We start from the raw sequence: 26,991 nt of genomic DNA, 5'->3' as shown, positions 1-26,991 counted from the left end.
TGTCGGGTTCCTCACCACCTAACAGAAGATCGTAAAGGGCAACCAAGGACCATCTATGCAGAATTGCTTACACATTGTAAGGCAGATCGTGGCGGTTCTTTGTCGAGTATCGTCACGTGCGATGAAATACGAGTTCATCAATTTGAACGGGAAAAAAAATGGCAATACCTGGAGTCGCGTCACACCTCCTCTCCCCAGAAGAAAAAGTTTGAAGCCGCACTCTCAGCCAGTAAAGTCTTCTGGGACACTGAAGGGGTTATTCCATTTAATGTCCTCCCCCATGGTGCAACACTCAACTCTGAAGTGTACTGTGCTACCCTCAGGAAAATGAAGAAATGAATTCAGCACGTTCATTGTCATAAAAATGCAAATGAACTTCTCTTTCTCCATGACAGTCCAAGTTCTGACAAGCCTGCTCACAAAACTTCACTGGACAGTTCTTTCTCATCCACCCTACAGCCCGGATCTCACACTTTCGACTTCCGACTATTTGGTGCAATGAAGGATGCACAACACAGGAAGCAATACACGAATGATAGGCATGTTATTGATGCAGCAAGACACGGGCTTCAATGTTGACAAGAAGAGTATTACCATGCAGGGATGCAGGCCCTCACAGTAAGGTGACATAAGGCTGTCACACTGAATGGAGATTACGTTGAAAAAGAGGGTTTTGTAGCCAAAAGAGTGGGGAATAACATGGTGTATTGTAATTCTGAATAAAACCGACCTGCTTTCAGAAAAAATGTGTTGTATTACTTATTGAATGCCCCTTCTATACAGTACCAAAGTTGAAGTTAGTAATACACGGAGGTAGTCAAAGTTTTTATCATCAGTTTGAAAAAACACAGACACGTAATTATTTTTTAGTTTCTTTGCAGGTATATATCTGCAATCCTGGCACACAATGAAATTCCCACACCACCATGCTGCTACAGGAGCCAAGACAAAAGGGCGCAGCCCATTGATAAAAGTGGAGATAATTAAAACTTTATGACTACTGCTGTACGTATGATCAACAATTACACAGAAATAAAAATGATGTAAAAGAATCCAATTAATCAATCAAAAATTAGTTGAAACTTAATTCTGAAAATATTCATATACGTGTAAATAATATCACATAAAAATTCATATTTGCAAATGACATTAAAATGCAATTTTAATTTTATGTTAATGGTATGTGTGACTTGTAATCAAACTATGAGCTTTGAAATCTTGAAACAAGAAAACTTTTGTCTCAAACAGTAATGAAATTCTAAAACTAAAAAAAATGTTCAGTGCTTTCTATATGAAACAGTAGTCTATAAATTTCAATATTGCATGCTTACTTGAATGAGTAATACGACAGTAATATGGCTCTTGATATGTAACTATATATGTAAGCTAGAGCTTAAACCTTCACTTACAAGTAATGAGTAGTTAACCCGCCATAACAGGAAATCTGAAGATGGTCAGGCTAGGCACACATTCAGAAAATGAAAGGTTACTGCCAAATTCTTTATAGAATCCTGCTAATGCTCTCAGAAAACACTTCTTATTAATTTATCAAATTGTTCCAATATATAATCATTTAGGTTATTCCCATAAACAATAAATTCTATTCCAGATTTAACTGTGAAAACTTACATGAAATCGCAGTGTCGAGCTATGTACCTATGTACAAAATGAAGCATGCAAAAAACATTCCAAGTAAAACTGTGTGCCCGACCGAGACTCGAACTCGGGACCTTTGCCTTTTGTGGGCAAGTGCTCTACCATCTGAGCTACCGAAGCACGACTACCGTCCGGTCCTCACAGCTTTACTTCTGCCAGTATCTCGTCTCCTACCTTCCAAACTTTACAGAAGCTCTCCTGCGAACCTTGCAGAACTAGCACTCCTGAAAGAAAGGATATTGTGGAGACATGGCTTAGCCACAGCCTGGGGGATGTTTCCAGAATGAGATTTTCACTCTGCAGCGGAGTGTGCGCTGATACAAAACTTCCTGGCAGATTAAAACTGTGTGCCCGACCGAGACTCGAACTCGGGACCTGATATCAGTGCACACTCCGCTGCAGAGAGAAAATCTCATTCTGGAAATATCCCCCAGGCTGTGGCTAAGCCATGTCTCCGCAATATCCTTTCTTTCAGGAGTGCTAGTTCTGCAAGGTTCGCAGGAGAGCTTCTGTAGAGTTTGGAAGGTAGGAGACGAGATACTGGCAGAAGTAAAGCTGTGAGGACCGGGTGTGAGTCGTGCTTCGGTAGCTCAGATGGTAGAGCACTTGCCCGCAAAAGGCAAAGGTCCCGAGTTCGAGTCTCGGTCAGGCACACAGTTTTAATCTGCCAGGAAGTTTCATATCAGCACACACTCCGCTGCAGAGAAAATCTCATTCTGGAAACATTCCAAGTATTTCAATATTTCTGAAAAGAATTGCAAACCAGATACTTCTTGGCATATGTTAAGAAACTGCACTATTCCTTTTAGATATTAATACTTTCTTCAGAAAATTTTACATGTGAAGTTATTGTCCCACTTAAATAAATTACTGTAATAATAAATAAATAAACTGTAATAATAAATTACTGTAATCCTATCCCCCCCCCCCCCCCCTCAATCTCTGGTTTGCCCTGTTTCCTTTTCCACTTTCCTCTTAATTCTTAACTGCACTATTCAATAAACAGTTCACTTCTCGTTTTTCTTACACTTAATCCACCTTTCCTTCTCATTCTGTCCTCCTATTGTCTCTGGATTGAGGATTGCCAATACCGAGTGAGTCAAAAAGCATTATGCAACTTTGGAACGATATATAAATTCATTCAGATAACATACAGAATCAGCAGATGTGTCATTTTATAGCAAACAACCTCAAGTCTCAAATAAAAGTGTCATGTGTCATTTTGGTTCAGAGTGACTAATATTTGGGGGTGGGATTTTTGCTGCACCACAATCAGTTTCTTCTCACACTTGCTGCAGCCAACTGTGCATAGCTTGTGCAACGGCAGCGTAGATTTAATTTTTCAGGTCAGCTAAATTGTCTTTAATGGAACCCCAGAGAAAGAAATCCAGAAGTGTTAAGTCTCGGGAGCAAGGTATCCTAGCGATTGGCCCTTTGTGGTCAATCCACCGACATGGGAAGTGATTACTGAGGAAATCTTTAACTTCCATTAGGAAATTAGGTGGTGCACCGTCCTGCTGGTAGTAAACCATCCCAATCTCATCATCTTCATCGATTTGTGGAATTAAAATGCTGTCAAGCATATCCAGGTACACAATAACAGTGACATCATCTTCATTGATTTGTGGAATTAAAAAGTTTTCAAGCATATTCCAGGTACACAACAACAGTGACAGTCTTCTCCATGAAGAAGAAATGGCCATACCCTTTCAATTTGCTAAAGGCACAAAACACATTAACTTTGGGGCTGTCACGAGCATGTTCCAGGATTGCATGTGGATTTTCGCTGCCTCATATTCTGCGGTTGTGTGGTGTTCACCATGCCACTGACATTAAATGTTGACTCATCACTGAAGATGTGTTCAGGACTGTCTCATAGTCCTCTATCCAATACAACATTTCCGCACAGAATTCCCCCATGAGCAACCTTATCTGAATCATTGTTGTGGTGTGCCATTGTGAATCTGTATGGTTCAACGTGTAAATGTCTATGCAGTACTTGCCACAAAGTCTTTTGCGGAATGGCAGTTTCACGAGATGCATGTCTCATTGATTTTTGTGGACTTTGGGCAAAGTTCCTCTCTAACTTGTTCGACATAATCATCAAAATGCAGGAGATCTGGTGATTTATTATGTCTCAGTGAACAACCTGTCTCAACAAAGTTCTTTGGTCAAGAGTAAATTCTAGACCTGCCTGGAGGCTCCTTAGCAAATTCGGTGCAAAATTTACACCAAACAGTTTCTGCAGAGTTCATTTCATGAAACCAAAACACACAACGAGCACATTCCACACCAGAGAAAGCAGCCACTTTAACTGTGCACTATGCTACACTTCTGGTGATGGAATGGGGTACTGATGCACTATGTGAATCAAATTTGATGGTTTTTGCAACAAAATGACGTATCTCCAGATTTGGTAAGTTATCTCAATAAATTTCCATATTCTTCCAAAGTTGTAAAGCTCTTTTTGGCTCATCCCGTGTACTGTCTTTGACCTCTGACATCTCTCCATTTATCTTAGTTTCCCCTCATCCTCACAACAAGTCGGTCACTGTCATCCTGAGGTCAGAGAACCCGACCGCCTTCGCTTCCTTAACATATCCCTTCCTGAGGTAGGAACTAGTATTTCTGAAAGCTACAATAGACTTTTCTATTTTACATGTCCATCACAAGTAATTTTGCCTCCCGAAGGTAAGTATTGGCCGGTCATTCTATCCCCTTGTAATTTTACAGTGACTTCTGCATGGCCATGACAACAACAAAATATTTGTATTGAGCAATACGAATGAGAGGTAAAACAACCAAATTTTTTCTTCTTAGATAAATTATACACTCCTGGAAATGGAAAAAAGAACACATTGACACCGGTGTGTCAGACCCACCATACTTGCTCCGGACACTGCGAGAGGGCTGTACAAGCAATGATCACACGCACGGCACAGCGGACACACCAGGAACCGCGGTGTTGGCCGTCGAATGGCGCTAGCTGCGCAGCATTTGTGCACCGCCGCCGTCAGTGTCAGCCAGTTTGCCGTGGCATACGGAGCTCCATCGCAGTCTTTAACACTGGTAGCATGCCGCAACAGCGTGGACGTGAACCGTATGTGCAGTTGACGGACTTTGAGCGAGGGCGTATAGTGGGCATGCGGGAGGCCGAGTGGACGTACCGCCGAATTGCTCAACACGTGGGGCGTAAGGTCTCCACAGTACATCGATGTTGTCGCCAGTGGTCGGCGGAAGGTGCACGTGCCCGTCGACCTGGGACCGGACCGCAGCGACGCACGGATGCACGCCAAGACCGTAGGATCCTACGCAGTGCCGTAGGGGACCGCACCGCCACTTCCCAGCAAATTAGGGACACTGTTGCTCCTGGGGTATCGGCGAGGACCATTCGCAACCGTCTCCATGAAGCTGGGCTACGGTCCCGCACACCATTAGGCCGTCTTCCGCTCACGCCCCAACATCGTGCAGCCCGCCTCCAGTGGTGTCGCGACAGGCGTGAATGGAGGGACGAATGGAGACGTGTCGTCTTCAGCGATGAGAGTCGCTTCTGCCTTGGTGCCAATGATGGTCGTATGCGTGTTTGGCGCCGTGCAGGTGAGCGCCACAATCAGGACTGCATACGACCGAGGCACACAGGGCCAACACCCAGCATCATGGTGTGGGGAGCGATCTCCTACACTGGCCGTACACCACTGGTGATCGTCGAGGGGACACTGAATAGTGCACGGTACATCCAAACCGTCATCGAACCCATCGTTCTACCATTCCTAGACCGGCAAGGGAACTTGCTGTTCCAACAGGACAATGCACGTCCGCATGTATCCCGTGCCACCCAACGTGCTCTAGAAGGTGTAAGTCAACTACCCTGGCCAGCAAGATCTCCGGATCTGTCCCCCATTGAGCATGTTTGGGACTGGATGAAGCGTCGTCTCACGCGGTCTGCACGTCCAGCACGAACGCTGGTCCAACTGAGGCGCCAGGTGGAAATGGCATGGCAAGCCGTTCCACAGGACTACATCCAGCATCTCTACGATCGTCTCCATGGGAGAATAGCAGCCTGCATTGCTGCGAAAGGTGGATATACACTGTACTAGTGCCAACATTGTGCATGCTCTGTTGCCTGTGTCTATGTGCCTGTGGTTCTGTCAGTGTGATCATGTGATGTATCTGACCCCAGGAATGTGTCAATAAAGTTTCCCCTTCCTGGGACAATGAATTCACGGTGTTCTTATTTCAATTTCCAGGAGTGTATTTGCCAAGTTCTGTGAAATGTTCCTTCAACATATATAAAAACAGCATTTCTTGTACTGTAAGTTTTATACATACACAAGTACATATTTACTGCACTTGCCTGATGAGCACAAGGAATGTTATTCGACGGATCCCTCTTCGTTTGAGCTCATCTATGTGTCTGGCACAAAAGTCTCCAAATCTTCTGCTCAATGTTGCATCATCTGTGTCTCCTCTATCCTTAACTCCAACATTAATTATATGAATTGGCTCCACCAGCTATAAATACCATACAACATATTTCATTGCAAATCAATGCCAATCGATATTTTAACATTATTACTGTACAACAACGCTGTAACACACCACTGAATAAAACATTGCGCAGCAAATTTTAAAATCTACTTTATTATACTGTAACACAGTAGAAAATTGCTAAGTGAGGTGAAACATACAAGAGTTCTTTGAGCATAGATGTCTGTGCACTGTATCATTTAATATTTCTGATTATATAAGTAGTATATGAAACAGAGTAATAGACAGAAAGTAAGCAATAAACAGAATGTATATGCGGACAAGGAAAGAAAATTCCCAGATTTTCCCGAATTTCCCACTTAAAAAATACAGTTTTTTTCCCAGGTGAAAATTCACTTTTTTGTTTGTTTTAAGTGTCAGTATACTTTCACTCAGAATTTTAAAAGTCATCAGCCCTTTCAATGGCTAAGGTTTTATAAACTGTTATCGAACTTCCCGTTATGTAAGGGGGAAAAAAAACACTCTTTTGAAAGATCTCCGACGTGCAGCATCATGTATGCTGCATATTTTCGTATTATTGCACACTGTATATTTTTGTATTGTGAAAGTATAAATTCAAATTCCACCAAAAACAGCAGATTCATTTCTGAAACACTGAAATAGAGATTGCAATGTGATTTTGTAAGCCAATCATAGCTCGTCACATGATCTTGCCAGGCGATAACAGCAGATATTCAGAACATAGGGCACATGATGTAGAAAGCCAATCGCAACATCACTGTTAAGTAGCGCAAACACACAAATAGGAAAAGTTAATGGTTTAAATTAATATGCATGGTGTAGTTACAAGAAAAGCTAATCTTTGTCACATGACATTTGTATCGAAGGTTAATAAGCTACAAGAAAAGCTAAGCTTTCACCTATAATATTAATCTTCTTTTGCACATGTTACACTTAAAGATATACCACACAAATGTCCCAGTAAAATTTTAATAATGACAAATTTCTGGTTCTCTGGGCTCAAAATTCTTCCAAGTGTCTGGTCCCCACAGTGTTAAATTTTAAATTAGAGTCAAACAATCTGTGATTTAAGAAATTCATCACACATTCTCAAACATAACATAATCCATTTTGTGTAAAAGAAATTTTACTTTGAAAGTAATGCTTTTCAAAACCATCATTCACATTACCTGTTAGAAATAGGTTCGTTTCAGCAGTTGCCAGGGAGCACCAAAAAACAGGCATTACAGCTTGTGACGTAGGAAGCCCCTATGTTCGTACGTACATATAAAGCAATAAGAGATCTTACCAGAAACAGGATATCAGAGGATACTCTAAGAACATCAGAATTTCGTAAACCATACTAAAATGCATAATCTGGCTTAAAGTGCACTTACGTATGTACAATGAAGTAGGCCCCAACCTGATATTAAGCTTTTCGATGAGGTTTTTATGATGTAAATTTTCTCGGAATATCACTACTGTATTATCTCATGTTGTGTTCTTTATTATGGCATAATATGAGGATGGTTTGAAAAGTTGTCAGAATCACCACAAGAGGTCAGCGCTAGCGCAATGAGTTGTTCAGGTGATATTCATTGGACAGTTGTCCGTAAGCACGTGCCTTGTCGGTGCTCTTGGAAGAGAGCTGCGGTGGTGACGTGGCTCTGCTTTTGCCCCCCCCCCCCCTCCCCATAATAGCGATGTGCGAAGATGGAAAAAATTGAGATTTGAGCAGTGATTAAGTACTTTGTAAAGAAAGGTATGAAAGAAAAGGACATTCTGCTCCTTCATATTCAACTGTTCTGTCACTAATTGGACAAATGAATTTAAATTTGGTCGGGAGAGCTAGGATGATGATCCACGCAGTGATCGGCCAAGACGTGTCACTACTCCAGAAATCATTGCAAAAGTGCTCAAAATGTTCGTGGAGGATCACCAATTGAAAGTGCATGAAATTGCTCAGGCTAGCCAGATGTCATCTGAAAGGGTATAGCACATTTAACTGAAGAATTAGAAATTAAAAAATTGTCTGCAAGATGGGTGCTGTGACTCTTGATGCGCACCCACACACGTGCCTTCGCTAAGGTATGGATTGTTGCCACACCCATCTTATTCACCTGATATGGCTCCATCAGCCTTCCAACTCTTCCCAAAACTGAAAATTTTTCTTTGTGGACAAAGATTCACTTCAAACAAAAAATTGATAGCCGGAGTTGACAACTAATTTGCAGGCCTGGAGGAAACTAATTTTCGAGATGGGGTCAAGGCACTGGAACATAGTTGGACGAAGTGCATTAATCTACAAGGAGACTACATTGAAAAATTAAAAAAAAGTTTTAGTGATGTAAGTACTTTTTTCCTATTCCATTTGAAAACTTTTCAAACCATTGTCATACCATTGTGTGCCAGAAATTGAAATTCAGCAAACAATTGAAACTAGCCAATAGTGTGGAATGAAGGACATCGTTTCAAATAAATTGACTGCCTCTGTGGAAAAGATTAATAAAAGTCAAATTTCTTTAGCGAGACGGCAAAAATAGCTTCATTGTTCTGCAAGGAGATTAATGCTTGACTGCCAAAAATGTGGAAATAAGAAAACTGAAACTAATAACGTATTTTAGCGTTCCATAATTGTGAATTATTTTAATTCACTTTATAGCTCAATTTTGTGTTTATATAACATGAAAGGTCTAAACGAAGAAGAAAAATCAAAATCACTAAACGTTAACACAGGTTGTGTGGAGGCTACCCTCCCCTGTACAACTCTGACTGCTCTGCCCATGCACGAATCTGGCAGCTAACCATAAAAATGTTTCCTGGTAGCATATGACTTCTTGTTGCTTCTGCCAATATAGTTTATAGCCACACTTTTAGTAGTCAGAAGTGGGAGAAGATACTGCTCATACGGTACTCAACTGTACGTGCACATGAGCCCACTGGCAACTAATCAAAAGAAACTAATCAAAAGAAACTAATCTAAACAGTTGTGACACCATGCTCATCAGAAGCATTTTATTGTTATGAAGTATTGCGTAATCTTCGTCCCAAAGCCTTTGACACATTTTGCTGTTCGCAGATGTTTGTGGGTGCACCGTGTTTTGTTGTTGTTGCAAATGGCAAATTTACTTTGCGACTTAAGTATTATTTTGGTTTTTTTTCTCTCCTTCATGTTTTACTGCTGCAGTATTATTCTGCAGTAGCGGGATACTGTAATATTCTTTGTTAGAATCTTGGTTCTTATTCCCGGATTTCTTAAAAATTCCCGGAATTCTTAAAAATTCCCGGAATTCTTAAAAATTCCCGGAATTCTTAAAAATTCCCGGAATTCTTAAAAATTCCTGGGTGAAAAAATTCCCGGTTTTTTTTCTGGATTTCCCAATTGTCTCAGGGCATATACACTGTGAATAAACCAACAGGTTAACCAGGGATGCACTGATGTGAGTTTGAATATAACAGATTCTGAAGAGCTGGTGAGCTAAACACGAATAAAGTGGAATACCAGGAAGATACAAGTTATCAGATCTACCAGCAGAAAATATAAGGTGGGGCACCAGCACACAATGGCAAATCTCTGTAGTTATTGGCATCAGGTGAGACACTGATAGGTCAAATGCAGATAGCATTAAAGGAAATTAAATTGACACAGATTCCCAATTCATCTTACAATAATAAAGAGAAAAGTGACATCAACTTGCTTTATTAATGGGGATAAAACAATAAAGCAAATGAGTTAATTAAACAACTTAATTTATGACACAAATGGAAATCCAGGATTAATGAAAGTATTATGAAAAGGCTACTCACCATATAGTGGACACATTGAGTAGCAACACACACGCATTCACACAAACAGGACTCATACACATATTGCCACTGAGGTCATAGCAGTCCAGCCTCTGCAGTTAGAGACAGTGGTTCTTTTTGTGTGTGTGTGTGTGTGTGTGTGTGTGTGTGTACTCCAGAAGGAGGTCTTTTGGCTGAAACTTACTTGTGTAGCAGTCTTTGTTGTGCCTGTCTGCGACTCAACAACTCCACAACATGGTGAGTAGCAATCTGTCTTTTTCATAATACTGCCCTTACTTTATCTGTTATAACAAGGTGATGAAGTTGTTACCACACCCAACTTGCTTTCAGTAGCACAAGTCAAATCTGTGTCTGGCCATCCCAGTTTGCATTTTCCGTGATTTCCCTAAATTGCTCCAGGCAAAAGCCAAGATGGTTCCATTCAGAGGACACAGCCGTTTTCCTTCCCCATCCCTGTAATGTTCTGAACATGTGCTCCATAACTTATGACCTTGACATTGATGGGATGTCAAACCCTAATCTTCCTTCCTTTTTCCAAAATTTTTGAGAAGTTAATCAACTCAAGGATTGTCACCAACTTCTGAAATACTGGGATACTTAGCAAATAGTTTCAGATAGGCACAACAAAAGTGGTGAGTAGCAACTATCTTTTTCATAATATTGACATCGCTCCATCCAGGACTTTCCACTGTTTAACAAATAGTCTGCATTTTAAAAGGACCACTCTACTGAATTAGTTATTTCTACACAAACCGAGCTCATAACAAACTCTTTAGACAATAAAATATCACCAGTTAGGGTTTTCTGCTATTTGTTGAAGGCATTTAATTGTGAAATTATAATATTCTATGACCAAACAATGGAGAATCCAGGATGGAGAGCAACAATATTATGAAAAGTAAAGTTGCTACTCGCCATATAGCGGAGATGCTGAGTTCCAGATAGGCACAACAGAAATACTGTCACAAATAAGCTTCCGATCAATGAGGCCTTTGTCAAAAATACAAACACACACACACACACACACGTACGTCTGGAGTCTCTGCAGCTGAAGGCGGCCAAGTGTGATTTCAGCTGCCAGAGACTCCCCAGTTGGGTGTGAGAGTTGCGTTTGCATTTATATGTGTGTGTGTGTGTGTGTGTATGTGTGTGTGTGTGTGTGTGTGTGTGTGTATGTGTGTCGTCTATTTCTGACAAAGGCCTCATTGGCCGAAAGCTTATTTGTGAAGCCTTTTCGCTGTGCCTATCTGGAACTCAGCATCTCCGCTATATGGCGAGTAGCAACTTCCCTCTTCATAATATTCATACTCTTATAACAGAAGTTAAGTTTTTTGGAATAAACTGTTCATCAAATGCCTCATTTAGTTCTTATTTAAGAAACAGAATACAGAAAGTTACCCTGGTTGTTCGAATACTACAAAGAGGGACACCACATCATTTGCATGGAGAAAAATTACAAAGGGCGTCCAACAGGGTTCGATTATTGGCCATCTACTGTACTTACTTTATGGAGATGAGTCTTTAACTCATGAAACAACACAAGACAAGAACTGATTACTAGCAGTGACTCCACTGGTAGTTATGATGAGAAAGGAGAGGCAATAAGTAGCCAAAAACAAATACATGTGGGTAACAGTTAGTTTCATCTAGCAAGGATCATTTGCACGATAAATCGTAACAATGTGGAATGAATAATTTTACAGTCACATCACAAATTAATTTCTAAATATGGCTATATGCTAAACATTTATAAGTTTTATTATTATTATTATTATCGTCATTAAATATACAGATGTGAGTTAGTAACTCCTACCTGCCACTTTTACACATCACAATAATAGAAATTCTCCTACAGAATGGAAGGAGTTGTTAAGAAGAACTTTTTCAGTTTGTTTTCAAATTTTACTTCTTTGTATATCAGACATTTTATACTATTGGGTAAGTTATCCAAAATTTTAGCTGCCACATTGTGCAGCACTTTTTGTGCTAAAGAAAACCTTAATGTGAATTAACGAATGTCATTTCTCCTTCTGGTATTGTAATTATGTACATCATTGTTCCTTTTGAACTGAAGTGGATTATTTACAACAAAATTCATGAGGGAATAAATGTACTGTGAAGCAGTAATCATGGCACCTCAGACAGATGTTTACATAATCATAATAGGAAGATGAAGTAATAGAAAATTGCCAAAGAAAATGATAGTCAACTTAGGATTACAAGAAATCCTTCCACAAATATATTCGTGGAGGTAATTCCTATGCAACAATAAGAATAAATTAGCTTTTTCCTCTTGTAAAAGTGCATGCTTACCCTGTCTTCTAGATCTTGACTATTTGCCCTATTGTCTCCGAGAGACATGCTGATGTTTATGCTGGTAGACACACGCGACTCACTGCCACCACTTTCAAGTGCATCCAGCACTCTCGCGGAGACAGTAGCTGGTGAAGCAAAGTCTTCAATCAAATCTAACATCTCATCTGCATGTTGTTCAAATTGCTCAAAAGTCTCAAATGCAGCCATGCAACCAGTTCGCTGCCAGGTTGCAGTTGGAGCGACGGCAGACAGTTCGACGTCCTGTGCTTCTGTAGTGTATCTTGCAATCCTGGAAAAACAAACAATAAATTTGTGCCAATGCTGCAAAACTAGAAAAATTCATTACTAGTCACAAAATATAAAAGTAAATAATGCACACAAGTGCATAAGAGGACAATAAATTGTCAAATTTTTGGAAAAAGTACTTCTTCAGAATCAACAGGAACACACTGAATGTTGCTAAGTACTTTATCCTGCCACAATAGCTTGACTCTTCAGGTAATATTAGCACACGAGTTCTGTTCCTGTAGAGATGTTGGAATTTATTACAACAAGCAAGATATCTTGTGATATCTGGGAAAGATAATATTCTACACTTAAATGGCAGTTTCAAGGTAATGTTCATCTAAAATAACTATTTCAGTGTGGAAAATTATCCCATACATATTAATAAACCTGTCACCAATCAGCTAAAGCTTCCATGTCGTAAATTATTATTGTTATAGCTGCTGTCTCAAGTAGACCAAAGCCTGTTTCAGTGTTATACAACAATGCAGTACTGAGTCATACTCAATAATAATGTTAATAATAATAATAATACACGCCTCTACCACAACTGAAATTTTCTTATTTATACTTCAATGGCAGCAACTGGAAATGAGATTCTGCTTATGATCTCTAGAGTTCATTTACTAAAATAAGACTCTAGTTACTTATGGAATTAGTGATCACACACTTGCATCCAAATTGTTTTGTGTTTGAGGTACATCTGACACAACAGTAGATAAGACCGAGTCATTGACCTTTCCTTAGATAACAATATTGCATAAATGACTGAAATGGCGAAGGGGGCAGGGTTGCTAAATTGGCTGCAGTAACTAAAAATTTTTAACTTTAACACAGGGTGAGTATTTACTCTGATTGATAAAATACTAACACAAAATAAACATCCCCAACCTGATGGGATATTTTTTAACCCGCTGAGAATCATGGTGTCTCATAACATTTTTATAGTGTCAAAATCCATTTTGTAAACGAACTTGTGCAAAAGAAGTGAGAGTATAACTTAAAACATGTTAAACAACGGGAATTCCAGGTTGGAATATTAACAATACTGACCGAAAGCTCAGTCTTTTTGTTGTGTCTGTCTGCCAACTCACTGTGTCATCTTTACAATGAGTAGCAATTTATGCTTTTCATAATATTGTTAATATCATATTAAGGTGGCGCAGATCTCGAAAATTTAAATGGAGTATAATCGTAGGATAAAAATGAACTTTTTTAAGTTTGAAAGACTTTAGCGTGCTAAAACAAAGGGAATCCGTATCAGATGTGACACAATTAGATCAATTACCAATGACATAATTGGACCATATGAAGTTGTGTCCTAAGGACACAGAAAACAGCAGCTGACATGGAATGTTAAGTTCAAAGAGTTTTTTTGTTTTTTTAATCTGAGAGCAAAAATTCGAATAATGACAAGGAGTCAGCAATGAATTAGAATAAGTAACCTACACGAAGGTTCCAGATATCTAGCTGAAATGCAAAATACATGGCTGTTAGCTTGTTAAAATGAAAACATGTTTTCTATTTGTCAATTAATGATATTTTTCTAACTTAATTCAGGAATAAAGGTCCTAGTAACTGTAAATAATCAAATGTCAAGCCACAGCCCATTAGTATGCTGTTAACAGCATTGGCACTTCGCAGAATCTAATGGGATTTAGCATGTCTGTGGAAGTTCCCACAGTTGCTGCACACGGTGCCACTGGCCAGCTGTTCCCAGACTAATAGTACGCTATGCAAAGGCATTATCGGACTGTACTGAGGAACTGTTGTTGCTATATTTAATGTGCTTGTGTAGGCTGTGAACAGTGGGTGATGTTATCTGTGTGTGAATAGTGGTTTGCTGCATTATTATTTCCGAAGATTGTCATCTAACTAAAGTCATCTTTTAACCAAGGTACAGTAACTAATACAGAAAGCATATAATATTAAAAATTTTGTAGTATTTCCACTCGTACCACAGTTGTACATGTTGCCGATAGGTAGAAATATTTGAAATAAAAGTATGTTGCTACTACGCTTCTGCGACGTATAATAGTCTGAAAATCAGTAATTTTTTTACAGATGCCGTACTGCTGCGTACCATTCTGCAAAAACGAAAAAGTAAAAACGGTTGGCATCAACCATGAGTTTTCAATTAATAACAGCCTAAGGCAAAAGTGGTCAAGACTGATTTCTCGAGGTAACTTCATGCCTAATACACGGACAAACTCATCAGTAGTTTGCAGTGAACATTTTATGGAGGCAGATTATAAATCAAGTTCCAAGATAAAGATTCTCAAAACAGTTAGAATTCCTAGCAGATTTCCTGATTATCCTCCCCATAAAATTCCCATAACTGTAATACCGAGACGACAAGTTGAAAAGAAGCCTCCAAATAATCACATATACCGTAAACACAAAGGACGTGCAGACTCTGGGCAAGAAACCTGCACAAACGTTCCATCAAATGAAGTCACATCAGCCGGAGTTCAGACAGAAGACAACATGCTTTCCAGACTGAAACTCTTAGAAAAAGAACTAAGGTCACAGAAAACTAGGGCATGGAGACTAAAGAGCAGCTTGAAAAGGCAGGACTGTAACATCTGCGTGCTATCAGAACAACTTTCACACTATGAAAATAATGATTATAATAGAGGGAAAAATATATCTAAAAACAAAGATGATGTGACTTACCAAATGAAAGTGCTGGCAGGTCGACAGACACACAAACAAACACAAACATACACACAAAATTCAAGCTTTCGCAACAAACTGTTGCCTCATCAGGAAAGAGGGGAAGGAGAGGGAAAGACGAAAGGATGTGGGTTTTAAGGGAGAGGGTAAGGAGTCATTCCAATCCCGGGAGCGGAAAGACTTACCTTAGGGGGAAAAAAGGACAGGTATACACTTGCACACACACACATATCCATCCACACATATACAGACACAAGCAGACATATTTAAATATGTCTGCTTGTGTCTGTATATGTGTGGATGGATATGTGTGTGTGTGCGCAAGTGTATACCTGTCCTTTTTTCCCCCTAAGGTAAGTCTTTCCGCTCCCGGGATTGGAATGACTCCTTACCCTCTCCCTTAAAACCCACATCCTTTCGTCTTTCCCTCTCCTTCCCCTCTTTCCTGATGAGGCAACAGTTTGTTGCGAAAGCTTGAATTTTGTGTGTATGTTTGTGTTTGTTTGTGTGTCTGTCGACCTGCCAGCACTTTCATTTGGTAAGTCACATCATCTTTGTTTTTAGATATATGAAAATAATGAGTATCATAAAACCCTGGGGTCATTATCACAAGAAAGTAAGACTTTAAAAACTGAATTTTTGCTAGTGCAAATAAAAAATAAGATAAAAAATTGCCGCACTGGGGAAAGAATGTAATAAAACAGTGCGTCACTTGGCAACACTGCTCTCCCAAAGGTTAAAATATGCCAGAGATTTTGTGCTAAAATTGCCCAGTAACCATACTCTTTCTCGGTTTGTTGGTGATATTTCACAGGAGACAGCAGTTACACCTCCGATAAAGTCAAAGTTGGAAGCAGAAGCTACCCGTCTAAACAAGGCGGAGATGCTATGTCGCTTAGTAATTGATGAAATATCAATTAAGCAACAACTCCAGTAGGACAGGAAATTAGATGCATTCTTCCAAGAACAAGATGCAATGCAGGAGCAGCATCTTGAAAATGGTAGCGAGTCAAAATAATGTGGGCAAAGAAAATTACCAATTCTGGCTAATCGTTTGTTATGTTTCATGATAAGTGGACTTTCAACTAAATTCAGGTTGCCAGCAGCATATTTTTTCACTAAACAACTTTCTGGTGCACAACTGTATAAACTTATGTTGTCTTTGATTCACAAGACCGAACAATGTGGCTTTTTTGTGCTTCGCATTGTAACAGATAATCATAAAAGAAACACCAAAATGATGAAAAGTTGCGCGGAAGTAAATCACTGTATCAGAGTGTCACGTCCAGAAAACTGAACGGCCGCTGTTTCTAACTTTCAATCAGTGTCACATTTTAAAGAATCTGAGATCTCTCTTTTTAGAAAGAGCTATGTTTGATGGCAAGGGAGTGATTTCTGGGAAATACGCGAAACAGCTGTACAAACTACAAGCTTCAGAAATTATAAAACCTGTCACTTTTCTTTCTACGAAGCACACTGATCCCACTAACTTAGAATAAATGAACGTTAAGCGTGCTAAGCAGGCCTTTTCGCCAGAAATAATTCCTGCACTAAAGCTTAAAGACAATAGTCACATTCACGAGAAAGCTTTGGATTTCATTTTTCCAGGAGCTATGATAAAATACATGGAGCATGTGTTAAAATGGTATACACTTCATGATGTTAGCAATACATCACATCATACACGAATTCGCAATGATGGCAGAAAGCAATTACTTTCAATTGACGGTGAAAGGCTAGAATGGCTACAAAATCAATTCCTACTGTACCTAGACTCTATTAAAAATGAATGCACTAGATCTGAGAAGTAACTCCTAAGTAATGAAATATATGAAGCAATAAAAACTAACATTTACCTCAACAATTGAATGCATAAAATATATGCTAAATAATGGCTTTCACTTTGTCCTCAGTCACAGTTTTAACAGCGACTGTGTGGAAATGTTCTTCAGTGGACTGCGGCAAACAGCCGGCAGTAACGACATGTTAGATTGCAGAACAGTGACTTTTAGCATGAAAAGAATTTTGAAAGCAGGTTTGTTATCAGTGATTTTGGGTACCAATACAGATACGGATGAAAAAGCACTTCCAGTATGGAGAAATTCACATGCAAAACCATCAACACCCAATAGTCAAGAGATAAACAAAGAGAAAGAACAGTTGCCAGCTCATATTACCCAGATACAAGCTGCCATGTGCGAAATGCAACGTAAGTCTTTGTGTTTATTAAAACTCTCTTATGCTCCTACCATTATTAGAGCAATCTAGTATATCATCCTTAGAAAGTAAAATTTTCTCCCTATGTAAATCACTTTTGCCAAGTTTGACTTTTTTTTTTTAATCTACGCATGCTAATAATGATTGAATATAATAGAGGGAAACATTCCACATGGGAAAAATATATCTAAAAACAAAGATGATGTGACTTACCGAACGAAAGCGCTGGCAGGTCGATAGACACACAAGCAAACACAAACACACACACAAAATTCAAGCTTTCGCAACAAACTGTTGCCTCATCAGGAAAGAGGGAAGGAGAGGGAAAGACGAAAGGATGTGGGTTTTAAGGGAGAGGGTAAGGAGTCATTCCAATCCCGGGAGCGGAAAGACTTACCTTAGGGGGAAAAAAGGAAAAAAGGACAGGTATACACTCGCATACACACACACATATCCATCCGCACATACACGGACACGGATGGATATGTGTGTGTGTGTGTGTGTGTGTGTGTGTGTGTGTGTGTGTGTGTGTGTGCACGCGCGAGTGTATACCTGTCCTTTTTTCCTTTTTCCCCCCTAAGGTAAGTCTTTCTGCTCCTGGGATTGGAATGACTCCTTACCCTCTCCCTTAAAACCCACATCCTTTCGTCTTTCCCTCTCCTTCCCTCTTTCCTGATGAGGCAACAGTTTGTTGCGAAAGCTTGAATTTTGTGTGTATGTTTGTGTTTGTTTGTGTGTCTATCGACCTGCCAGCGCTTTCGTTCGGTAAGTCACATCATCTGTGTTTTTAGATATACACTCCTGGAAATTGAAATAAGAACACCGTGAATTCATTGTCCCAGGAAGGGGAAACTTTATTGACACATTCCTGGGGTCAGATACATCACATGATCACACTGACAGAACCACAGGCACATAGACACAGGCAACAGAGCATGCACAATGTCGGCACTAGTACAGTGTATATCCACCTTTCGCAGCAATGCAGGCTGCTATTCTCCCATGGAGACGATCGTAGAGATGCTGGATGTAGTCCTGTGGAACGGCTTGCCATGCCATTTCCACCTGGCGCCTCAGTTGGACCAGCGTTCGTGCTGGACGTGCAGACCGCGTGAGACGACGCTTCATCCAGTCCCAAACATGCTCAATGGGGGACAGATCCGGAGATCTTGCTGGCCAGGGTAGTTGACTTACACCTTCTAGAGCACGTTGGGTGGCACAGGATACATGCGGACGTGCATTGTCCTGTTGGAACAGCAAGTTCCCTTGCCGGTCTAGGAATGGTAGAACGATGGGTTTGATGACGGTTTGGATGTACCGTGCACTATTCAGTGTCCCCTCGACAATCACCAGTGGTGTACGGCCAGTGTAGGAGATCGCTCCCCACACCATGATGCCGGGTGTTGGCCCTGTGTGCCTCGGTCGTATGCAGTCCTGATTGTGGCGCTCACCTGCACGGTGCCAAACACGCATACGACCATCATTGGCACCAAGGCAGAAGCGACTCTCATCGCTGAAGACGACACGTCTCCATTCGTCCCTCCATTCACGCCTGTCGCGACACCACTGGAGGCGGGCTGCACGATGTTGGGGCGTGAGCGGAAGACGGCCTAACGGTGTGCGGGACCGTAGCCCAGCTTCATGGAGACGGTTGCGAATGGTCCTCGCCGATACCCCAGGAGCAACAGTGTCCCTAATTTGCTAGGAAGTGGCGGTGCGGTCCCCTACGGCACTGCGTAGGATCCTACGGTCTTGGCGTGCATCCGTGTGTCGCTGCGGTCCGGTCCCAGGTCGACGGGCACGTGCACCTTCCGCCGACCACTGGCGACAACATCGATGTACTGTGGAGACCTCACGCCCCACGTGTTGAGCAATTCGGCGGTACGTCCACCCGGCCTCCCGCATGCCCACTATACGCCCTCGCTCAAAGTCCGTCAACTGCACATACGCTTCACGTCCACGCTGTCGCGGCATGCTACCAGTGTTAAAGACTGCGATGGAGCTCCGTATGCCACGGCAAACTGGCTGACACTGACGGCGGCGGTGCACAAATGCTGCGCAGCTAGCGCCATTCGACGGCCAACACCGCGGGTCCTGGTGTGTCCGCTGTGCCGTGCATGTGATCATTGCTTGTACAGCCCTCTCGCAGTGTCCGGAGCAAGTATGGTGGGTCTGACACACCGGTGTCAATGTGTTCTTTTTTCCATTTCCAGGAGTGTATTTTTCCCACGTGCTAATAATGAGTTCTATATATCTTTTTCTATATAAACAGCTTAATGTTGTTAAATTATCATCAATGGTGTACGTCAGTGGATATGTCATAAAGTATTATATGAAATATCCTGTTCATCCTGCGAACTTCTGATTTTAACCAGTCCGCACAAATTTTCCTTAATGGATCTAATATATTCCTGTAACACCACAGAAAACAGCTTGACTTACCCGTCAATGCCCTTTGTGAATCTGCTAAATACTGCGTCAGATTTTGTGGCAAGTGCTCTACCGTACTTTCGAATTAATGGTGTGAGAAAACATTTGGAAATGTATATAATGCCAGAACTAGAAAAAGCAGCTTGCTTATGTTGTAACAGTGGGGAAAATCACTCAAAACTTCTTAGTGTCCTCATGTGCAAACATTTCTTACCAATTGTGCTGAAGCAGATAGCTTCATTCACCACAGAAGCTTATGAAAAACCAAAGTTCTTGAACTCCAAACCACTTAACCTATAGGTGCTGTGTGTATAACACCATACAGTGTGACATGCAGACAATCAGTGTCACACACATATACGTAGGATACCGATAAAAACTGATTTAATCTACTTTATAGAGAAGTTGTAGGTTTTTTTTTTTTTTTTAAACAGAATTGGCGAAACCCTATGTTACTTCTTTGTGCTCCAGTGTGTAAATGGTTTTGCCAGCTTCACTGAAGCAGATACCCTCCTCTGCTAAAACACCTGAACAGTCAGCAGGTAGTGCTCCGCTAGCAGCTGGCTGAACTAGACGGTGTAACAAGCAGAGAAATGGAGTGCCGAGGCCGTTAAGAGCGTACTAGTCGGCTATGGTCAAGCATACATTGAAGTGCACATTCACACCGACTCCCAGCACACCTTGCTCCTCAAATGATGCCATTTGCATTGGTATTGATGCAGTGTTTACATGTCGGTTAAAAATGTTTAAAACAACTGATCAGTCTGCCGATTGTTAGTGATTTGGTTTCTGAGAGTAAGAAATTCACTGGCAGGTAAGTGTGTTGTATGGCCCAACCAAAGTGTGTAAGTTCATGAGAGCTTTCAAGGAGAGATGGGAAGATGCCCATGACAAATCGTGATCAAGCCGACCATCAGTGATCTCAGAAGACTTGGTTAATGCTGTGGCCAAAAAGATTTGTGAAGATTGACGATTCTCAATTTCAACTTGAGCATTGGATTTACCCAATGTGGGTAGAACAACTTTTCACAAAACTGTCTCTGATAAGTTTCAATTTCACAAATTGTGTGAAAGCTGGGCTCCCAGACAGCTTACTGAGAAACACAAAATGGAGAGAATGGCTTGTGCTCTTATTTTTTACTGATATCATAAGAAAGGTAATCAATTTTTAGAGAACACTGTTGCAGGGCACATGGGTTTCTCACACAATCCCAGAGTTCGAATATCAGTCAATGAAATCGTGTCACATGATATCATCAGTCAAAGTCAAGGCCAAGCAAACATTCTCAACACACAGTGTTATGACAACTATGTTTTGGAATGCACACGGAGTCTTGTCAGTCGAGTTTATGCACCAAGGGACAACAATACGTGCACCTGCTTTCTGCACTACCCTAACTAAACTTTGCCATGCAATACATAAAAAGCAACATGGCCCTCTAACATCTGGTGTTTTGTTGCTACATGACAATGTCAGACCCCGTTCTGCCATTCACATCCAAAATCTGATCAGATCTTTTGGATGAGAAGCAACTGTCCACACGCTGTACAGTCCAGACTTGCCAATGAGTGATTTTCACTTGGTCCACTACATAAAGGAGTTTCTCACCGGCAAGTGCTTCACAACATATGATAAGGTGAAAGAAGCAGTTAAAGAATGGTTATCCTCACACCCTGCAAACATCTGTGACTTAGGAATACGAAAGCTTGTAGAATGTTATGACAAAATTTTAAATAAATATGGAAACCAAGATGAAAAATAGAGAAACATGTAAGGAATTAAATAATAAAGTTTTTTGAAAAAATCTGTGATAGTTTATGTTTTATAAGAAATCGAACATTACTTTCCGAATAAGACTTGCATCATCAAAAGATTTCTCTTCTCACAGTGTAAACTCTTAAAATTCCAAAACTTGAGAACTATGCTATGAGTGTGTTGTTTTAGGCCAATGCAGTACCCTTTGTTGGTGGGTATCACTCTCAAGTGGTTTTTCTATTTATCTTTTGTATATTCATCTTTTTAAACAAATATCATACATTTATTAAATAAGCATAGCACTTGTATTTTTAGTGTCTCCCTCCTGCTCAACATATACTTTCCAAATTACCAAAAAATCATGTTTTATATAAATTAGGAGCATAAAGCATTCAGTTTTACCTGTTGGGATGAGAGGATGGTAGCAGGAACTGAAAGTGTACTAAACTGATCTCATCAGAAAGCTCTAACAGTTGCAGTGATGTCACTTCATAGGATATGTAGGCTCTGCGGACATAAACCTACAAGAGAAAATCATAAATTTTTCACATAAGTTATTTCCACAAATAAAATAATAAAATGTTACACTATCGCATAGGATCTCTCTCTCTCTCTCTCTCTCTCTCTCTCTCTCTCTCTGTGTGTGTGTGTGTGTGTGTGTGTGTGTGTGTGTGTGTGTGTGTGTGTGTGTGTGTGTGTGCGCTCATAAAATAAATATATAGGTCTTCAATGACCTTGGAGTGCCACGCACAGAGCACAATTATAAAAGGTCAAATTGGAACTTATCTCAGCATATTTTCATGTTACACAAATATGTGCATATCAGTCCAAAAGAAATGTTTATTTTTCCACATCAAATATTCTGATAACTGTCCCAATTGTCTGTCTCATTGTATGAATACAGATGAGATTTCCTTGTCATGTAGACTCTAGTTAGGTGTGTGGCATGCTGATCTACAAACTGTCTTTCAGGATATATTCAATTGGTGGTTGTGACAACATGGCTCAACAAGATTGTTCTCTGGCCAGAGAACAATCTTGTGAAACTGAAAATCATCAAGATTTCTGGTGCCTTTGTAACACATTCCTTTCCAGTATTATATTTATATGAAGTAAAGAAAATAGAGATTTTGCATTTTTCACTGCATTTTTGAAGGGAAGCACCAATGAATGATTCCTGGGCCTTGGTAGCTACAGAAGATCAATTCACACTGACTTCCATAACAATATCTCAAGGCACCAATCACACATTCATAGAAATACCTGATCTATGGTTTGCACATTGTCTAATAAGGGAAGTGTTAGTCGGAAATTTCAGTGGTACAGAACCTTTTTAAAATATAGGTCCTCGGATTAACAAATTTATTTTGTGAAAAATAAATCAATTATATCAGCAGAAGAGATACTGTAGGTAACATGCAAAAAACTATGAGCTTCACAACTAACTGTAGTAGCTAAGACACTCAGACATCATTATGCACTGTCTGCTCTACATGAAACACAATATTAGGATGCAGGATCCTGACTCAGAAGAAAGGTTATTTCCAAGAATTTTAAATCTAAAATTTGAATTCTATATCATTTTATGGTACTGAATATGGGCTACAGTACATGCACAATGTACTCAATGTAGCAGTGGATTTTCTCTCTCTCTCTCTCTCTCTCTCTCTCTCTCTCTCTCTCTCTTGATGAAAGTTTAGGGATAAGACTTTGTCCAAAAGCTTGGTTATGTGTGTTCTGACCATGCATCTCATCATTGTGAAGGTTACCTTCACTCCCACTGATTATATTCTTCATATCCCCATCCCAACCTTGTTGTTGTTGTTGTTGTGGTCTTCAGTCCTGAGACTGGTTTGATGCAGCTCTCCACGCTACTCTATCCTGAGCAAGCTTCTTCATGTCACAGTACCTACTGTAACCTACATCCTTCTGAATCTGCTTCGAGTATTCACCTCTTGGTCTCCCTCTACGATTTTTACCCTCGACGCTGCCCCCCATTACTAAATTGGTGATCCCTTGATGCCTCAGAACTTGTCCTATCAACAGATCCCTTCTTCTAGTCAAGTTCTGCCACAAATTTTCCTTCAGCCCAATTCTATTCAATACCTCATCATTTGTTATGTGGTCTACACATCTAATCTTCAGCATTCTTCTGTAGCACCACATTTCGAAAGCTTCTGTTCTCTTCTTGTCTAAAGTATTTACTGTCCATGTTTCAATTCCATACATGGCTACACTCCACACAAATCCTTTCAGAAATAACTTCCTGACATTTAAATCAATACTCGATGTTAACAAATTTCTCTTCTTCAGAAACACTTTCCTTGCCATTGCCAGTCTACATTTTATATATCCCCTCTACTTCGACCATCAGTTATTTGGCTCCCCAAATATCAACACTCATTTACTACTTTAAGTGTCTCATTTCCTAATCTAATCCCCTCAGCATAACCCTATTTAATTCGACTACATTCCATTATTCTCGTTTTGCTTTTGTTGATGTTCATCTTATATCCTCCTTTCAAGACACTGTCCATTCCGTTCAACTGCTCCTACAAGTCCTTTGCTGTCTCTGACAGAATTACAATGTCACTGGCAAACCTCAAAGTTTTTATTTCTTCTCCATGGACTTTAATTTCTACTTTTAATTTTTCTTTTGTTTCCTTTACTGCTTGCTCAGTATACAGATTGAACAACATCGGGGATAGGCTACAACCCTGTATCACTCTCTTCTCACCCACGGTTTCCCTTTCATGCCCCTTGACTGTCATAAATGCCATCTGGTTTCTGTACAAATTGTATACAGCCTTCGTTCCCTGTATTTTTAACCTGCCACCTTCACAATTTGAAAGAGAGTATTCCAGTCAACATTGTCAAAAGCTTTCTCTAAGTCTACAATTGCTAGAAACATAGGTTTACCTTTCCTTAATCTATCTTCTAAGATAAGTCGTAGGGTCAGTATTGCCTCACGTGTCCCAACATTTCTACAGAATCCAAACTGATCTTCCCAAAGGTCGGCTTCTACCAGTTTTTCCATTCGTCTGTACAGAATTCACGTTAGTATTTTGCAGCTGTGACTTATTACACTGACAGTTCGGTAATTTTCACATCTGTCTGCTTTCTTTGGGATTGGAATTATTATATTCTTCTTGAAGTCTGAGGGTATTTCGCCTGTCTCATACATCTTTTTCACCAGATGGTGGAGTTTTGTCAGGGCTGGCTCTCCCAAGGCTATCAGTAGTTCTGAAGGAATACTGTCTACTGTCGGGGCCTTGTTTCGACTTAGATCTTTCAGTGCTCTGTCAAACTCTTCACACAGTATCATATCTCCCATTTCACCTTCATCTACATCCTCTTCCATTTCCGTAATACTGCCCTCAAGTACATTGCCCTTATACTGAACCTCTATATACTCCTTCCACCTTTATGCTTTCCCTTCTTTGCTTAGAATTGGGTTTCCATCTGAGCTCTTGGTATTCATCCAAGTGGTTCTTTTTTCTCCAAAGATCTCTTTAATTTTCCTGTAGGCAGTATCTATCTTACCCCCTAGTGATATATTCCTCTACATCCTTACATTTGTCCTCTAGCCGACCCTCCTTAGCCATTTTGCACTTCCTGTCGATCTCATTTTTGAGACGTTTGTATTCCTTTTTGCCTGCTTCATTTACTGCATTTTTATATTTTCTCCTTTCATCAATTAAATTCAATATTTCTTCTGTTACCCAAGGATTTCTTCAAGCCCTCATCTTTTTACCTACTTGATCCTCTGCTGCCTTCACTATTTCATCCCTAAGAGCTACCCATTCTTCTTCTACTGCATTTCTTTCCCCCATTTGTGACAATTGTTCCCTTACGCTCTCCCTGAAACTCTGTACAACCTCAGGTTTAATCAGTTTGTCCAGATCCCATCTCCTTAAATTCCCACCTTTTTGCAGTTTCTTCAGTTTTAATCTACAGCTCATAACCAATAGATTGTGGTCAGAGTCCACATCTGCCCCTGGAAATGTCTTACAATTTAATACCTGGTTCCTAAATCTCTGTCTTACCATTATATAACCTGTCTGATACCTTCTAGTATTTCCAGGATTCTTCCATGTGTACAACCTTCTTTTAGGATTTTTGAACCAAGTGTTAGCTATGATTAAGTTATGCTCTGTGCAAAATTCTACCAGACGGCTTCCTCTTTCATTTCTTTCCCCCAATCCATATTCACCTACTATGTTTCCTTCTCTCCCTTTTCCTAGGTGTCTTAAATCTGCTTGCCCAATCCATGGACACTAAAAAATCACAATTCATTGTAGCAACTCCCTTGTCACCTGTAGACATGTGCAGTAAACAACTGCCACTTCAGTATTGGTGCACACTTTAATTCTGTTTATTTGTAGAAACGAATAAAACAGTCTAGTTTTAAAGAAGTCACATTTCCCACTGGTCATTCAATCATGCAGGGTGGGGAGCGCGCGCTCGTACGTGTGAGTGTGAGTGTGTGTGTGTGTGAGAGAGAGAGAGAGAGAGAGAGAGAGAGAGAGAGAGAGAGAGAGAGAGAGAGAAGTAAATAAGCCACTGAAGGCCCTTGGTTCATTCTGAGACAAGTATTTAGACATAATAATGGCTCTCAGATTTCTTTGAGGATTACTTTTACTGAAAGCTGACATTTATGTGCAGTTGTTGAATCAATGTTGCATAAAGAAGCTAAAGTTTTTGAAATAACAAATAACATTTCTAACCCAGTATGAGGACACACAACTAAAATTATGGGAACTAGTGCATGTCTGGTTGCCACTGATTACATAATGTATTAAAAATTATGGGCACACTTATAAACAGCTACTTTGTCAGTAGCTGACACTGTGAGAATTCGTAGCTGTATTATAAACTATGTTATAGAAACACCTAACCACAACTAATTTAAAGACCTATTGGGATCCCCCAATCCCCTGAAGACATTTATCTTTCCATGCCATTACTGGTTTCAAACTTTCATACACCATCAGATGGCTGCATTATGAGATGAACTGCTAATCAGATGTTAGTTGTTTTGTTTCGTCTGGTATCGGCCATGTTCACTGGCATCATAGCAAACAAAACAACCAATGTCTGATTAGCAGTTTATCTTGTAATGCAGCCAAATTATTATTAACTAAAGTTCAGAACCAGAAATGGCATGGAGAAATAAAATGTGCTGAGAAAAAAAAAGTCTTCAAATTAGTGGCTAGCAACTGTCTTTATAACATAGTGTGCGTGTGTGTGTGTGTGTGTGTGTGTGTGTGTGTGTACACTTAGTAAGAAATAAGTTCAATATGACCTGGCGCAATCTATTGGGCAGACACACTAAGTACCAAATGGATTTCAACAACAGA

General features: G+C 40.2%; 1 protein-coding gene across 3 annotated transcripts in view; it reads right to left on the bottom strand.

Moving 5' to 3' along the window:
* Window positions 1-26,991, bottom strand: part of LOC126203465 (acetyl-CoA carboxylase) — a 440,754-nt gene that overhangs the window by 71,244 nt on the left and 342,519 nt on the right. For all 3 annotated transcript variants that reach the window (XM_049937783.1, XM_049937782.1, XM_049937781.1), the window contains 3 exons: window positions 22,034-22,152; window positions 12,265-12,556; window positions 6,011-6,168 (listed from right to left, as the gene is read on the bottom strand). In XM_049937783.1, the coding sequence (XP_049793740.1) occupies window positions 6,011-6,168; window positions 12,265-12,556; window positions 22,034-22,152 (569 nt within the window). The remainder of the gene's footprint in view (window positions 1-6,010; window positions 6,169-12,264; window positions 12,557-22,033; window positions 22,153-26,991) is intronic.

This window comes from Schistocerca nitens, chromosome 9 (genome assembly GCF_023898315.1).
Source record: "Schistocerca nitens isolate TAMUIC-IGC-003100 chromosome 9, iqSchNite1.1, whole genome shotgun sequence".
Classification (NCBI taxonomy): domain Eukaryota; kingdom Metazoa; phylum Arthropoda; class Insecta; order Orthoptera; family Acrididae; genus Schistocerca; species Schistocerca nitens.
The sequence above is the reverse complement of the archived record's forward strand: the minus strand, read 5'-3'. Positions and strand labels throughout refer to the sequence as shown.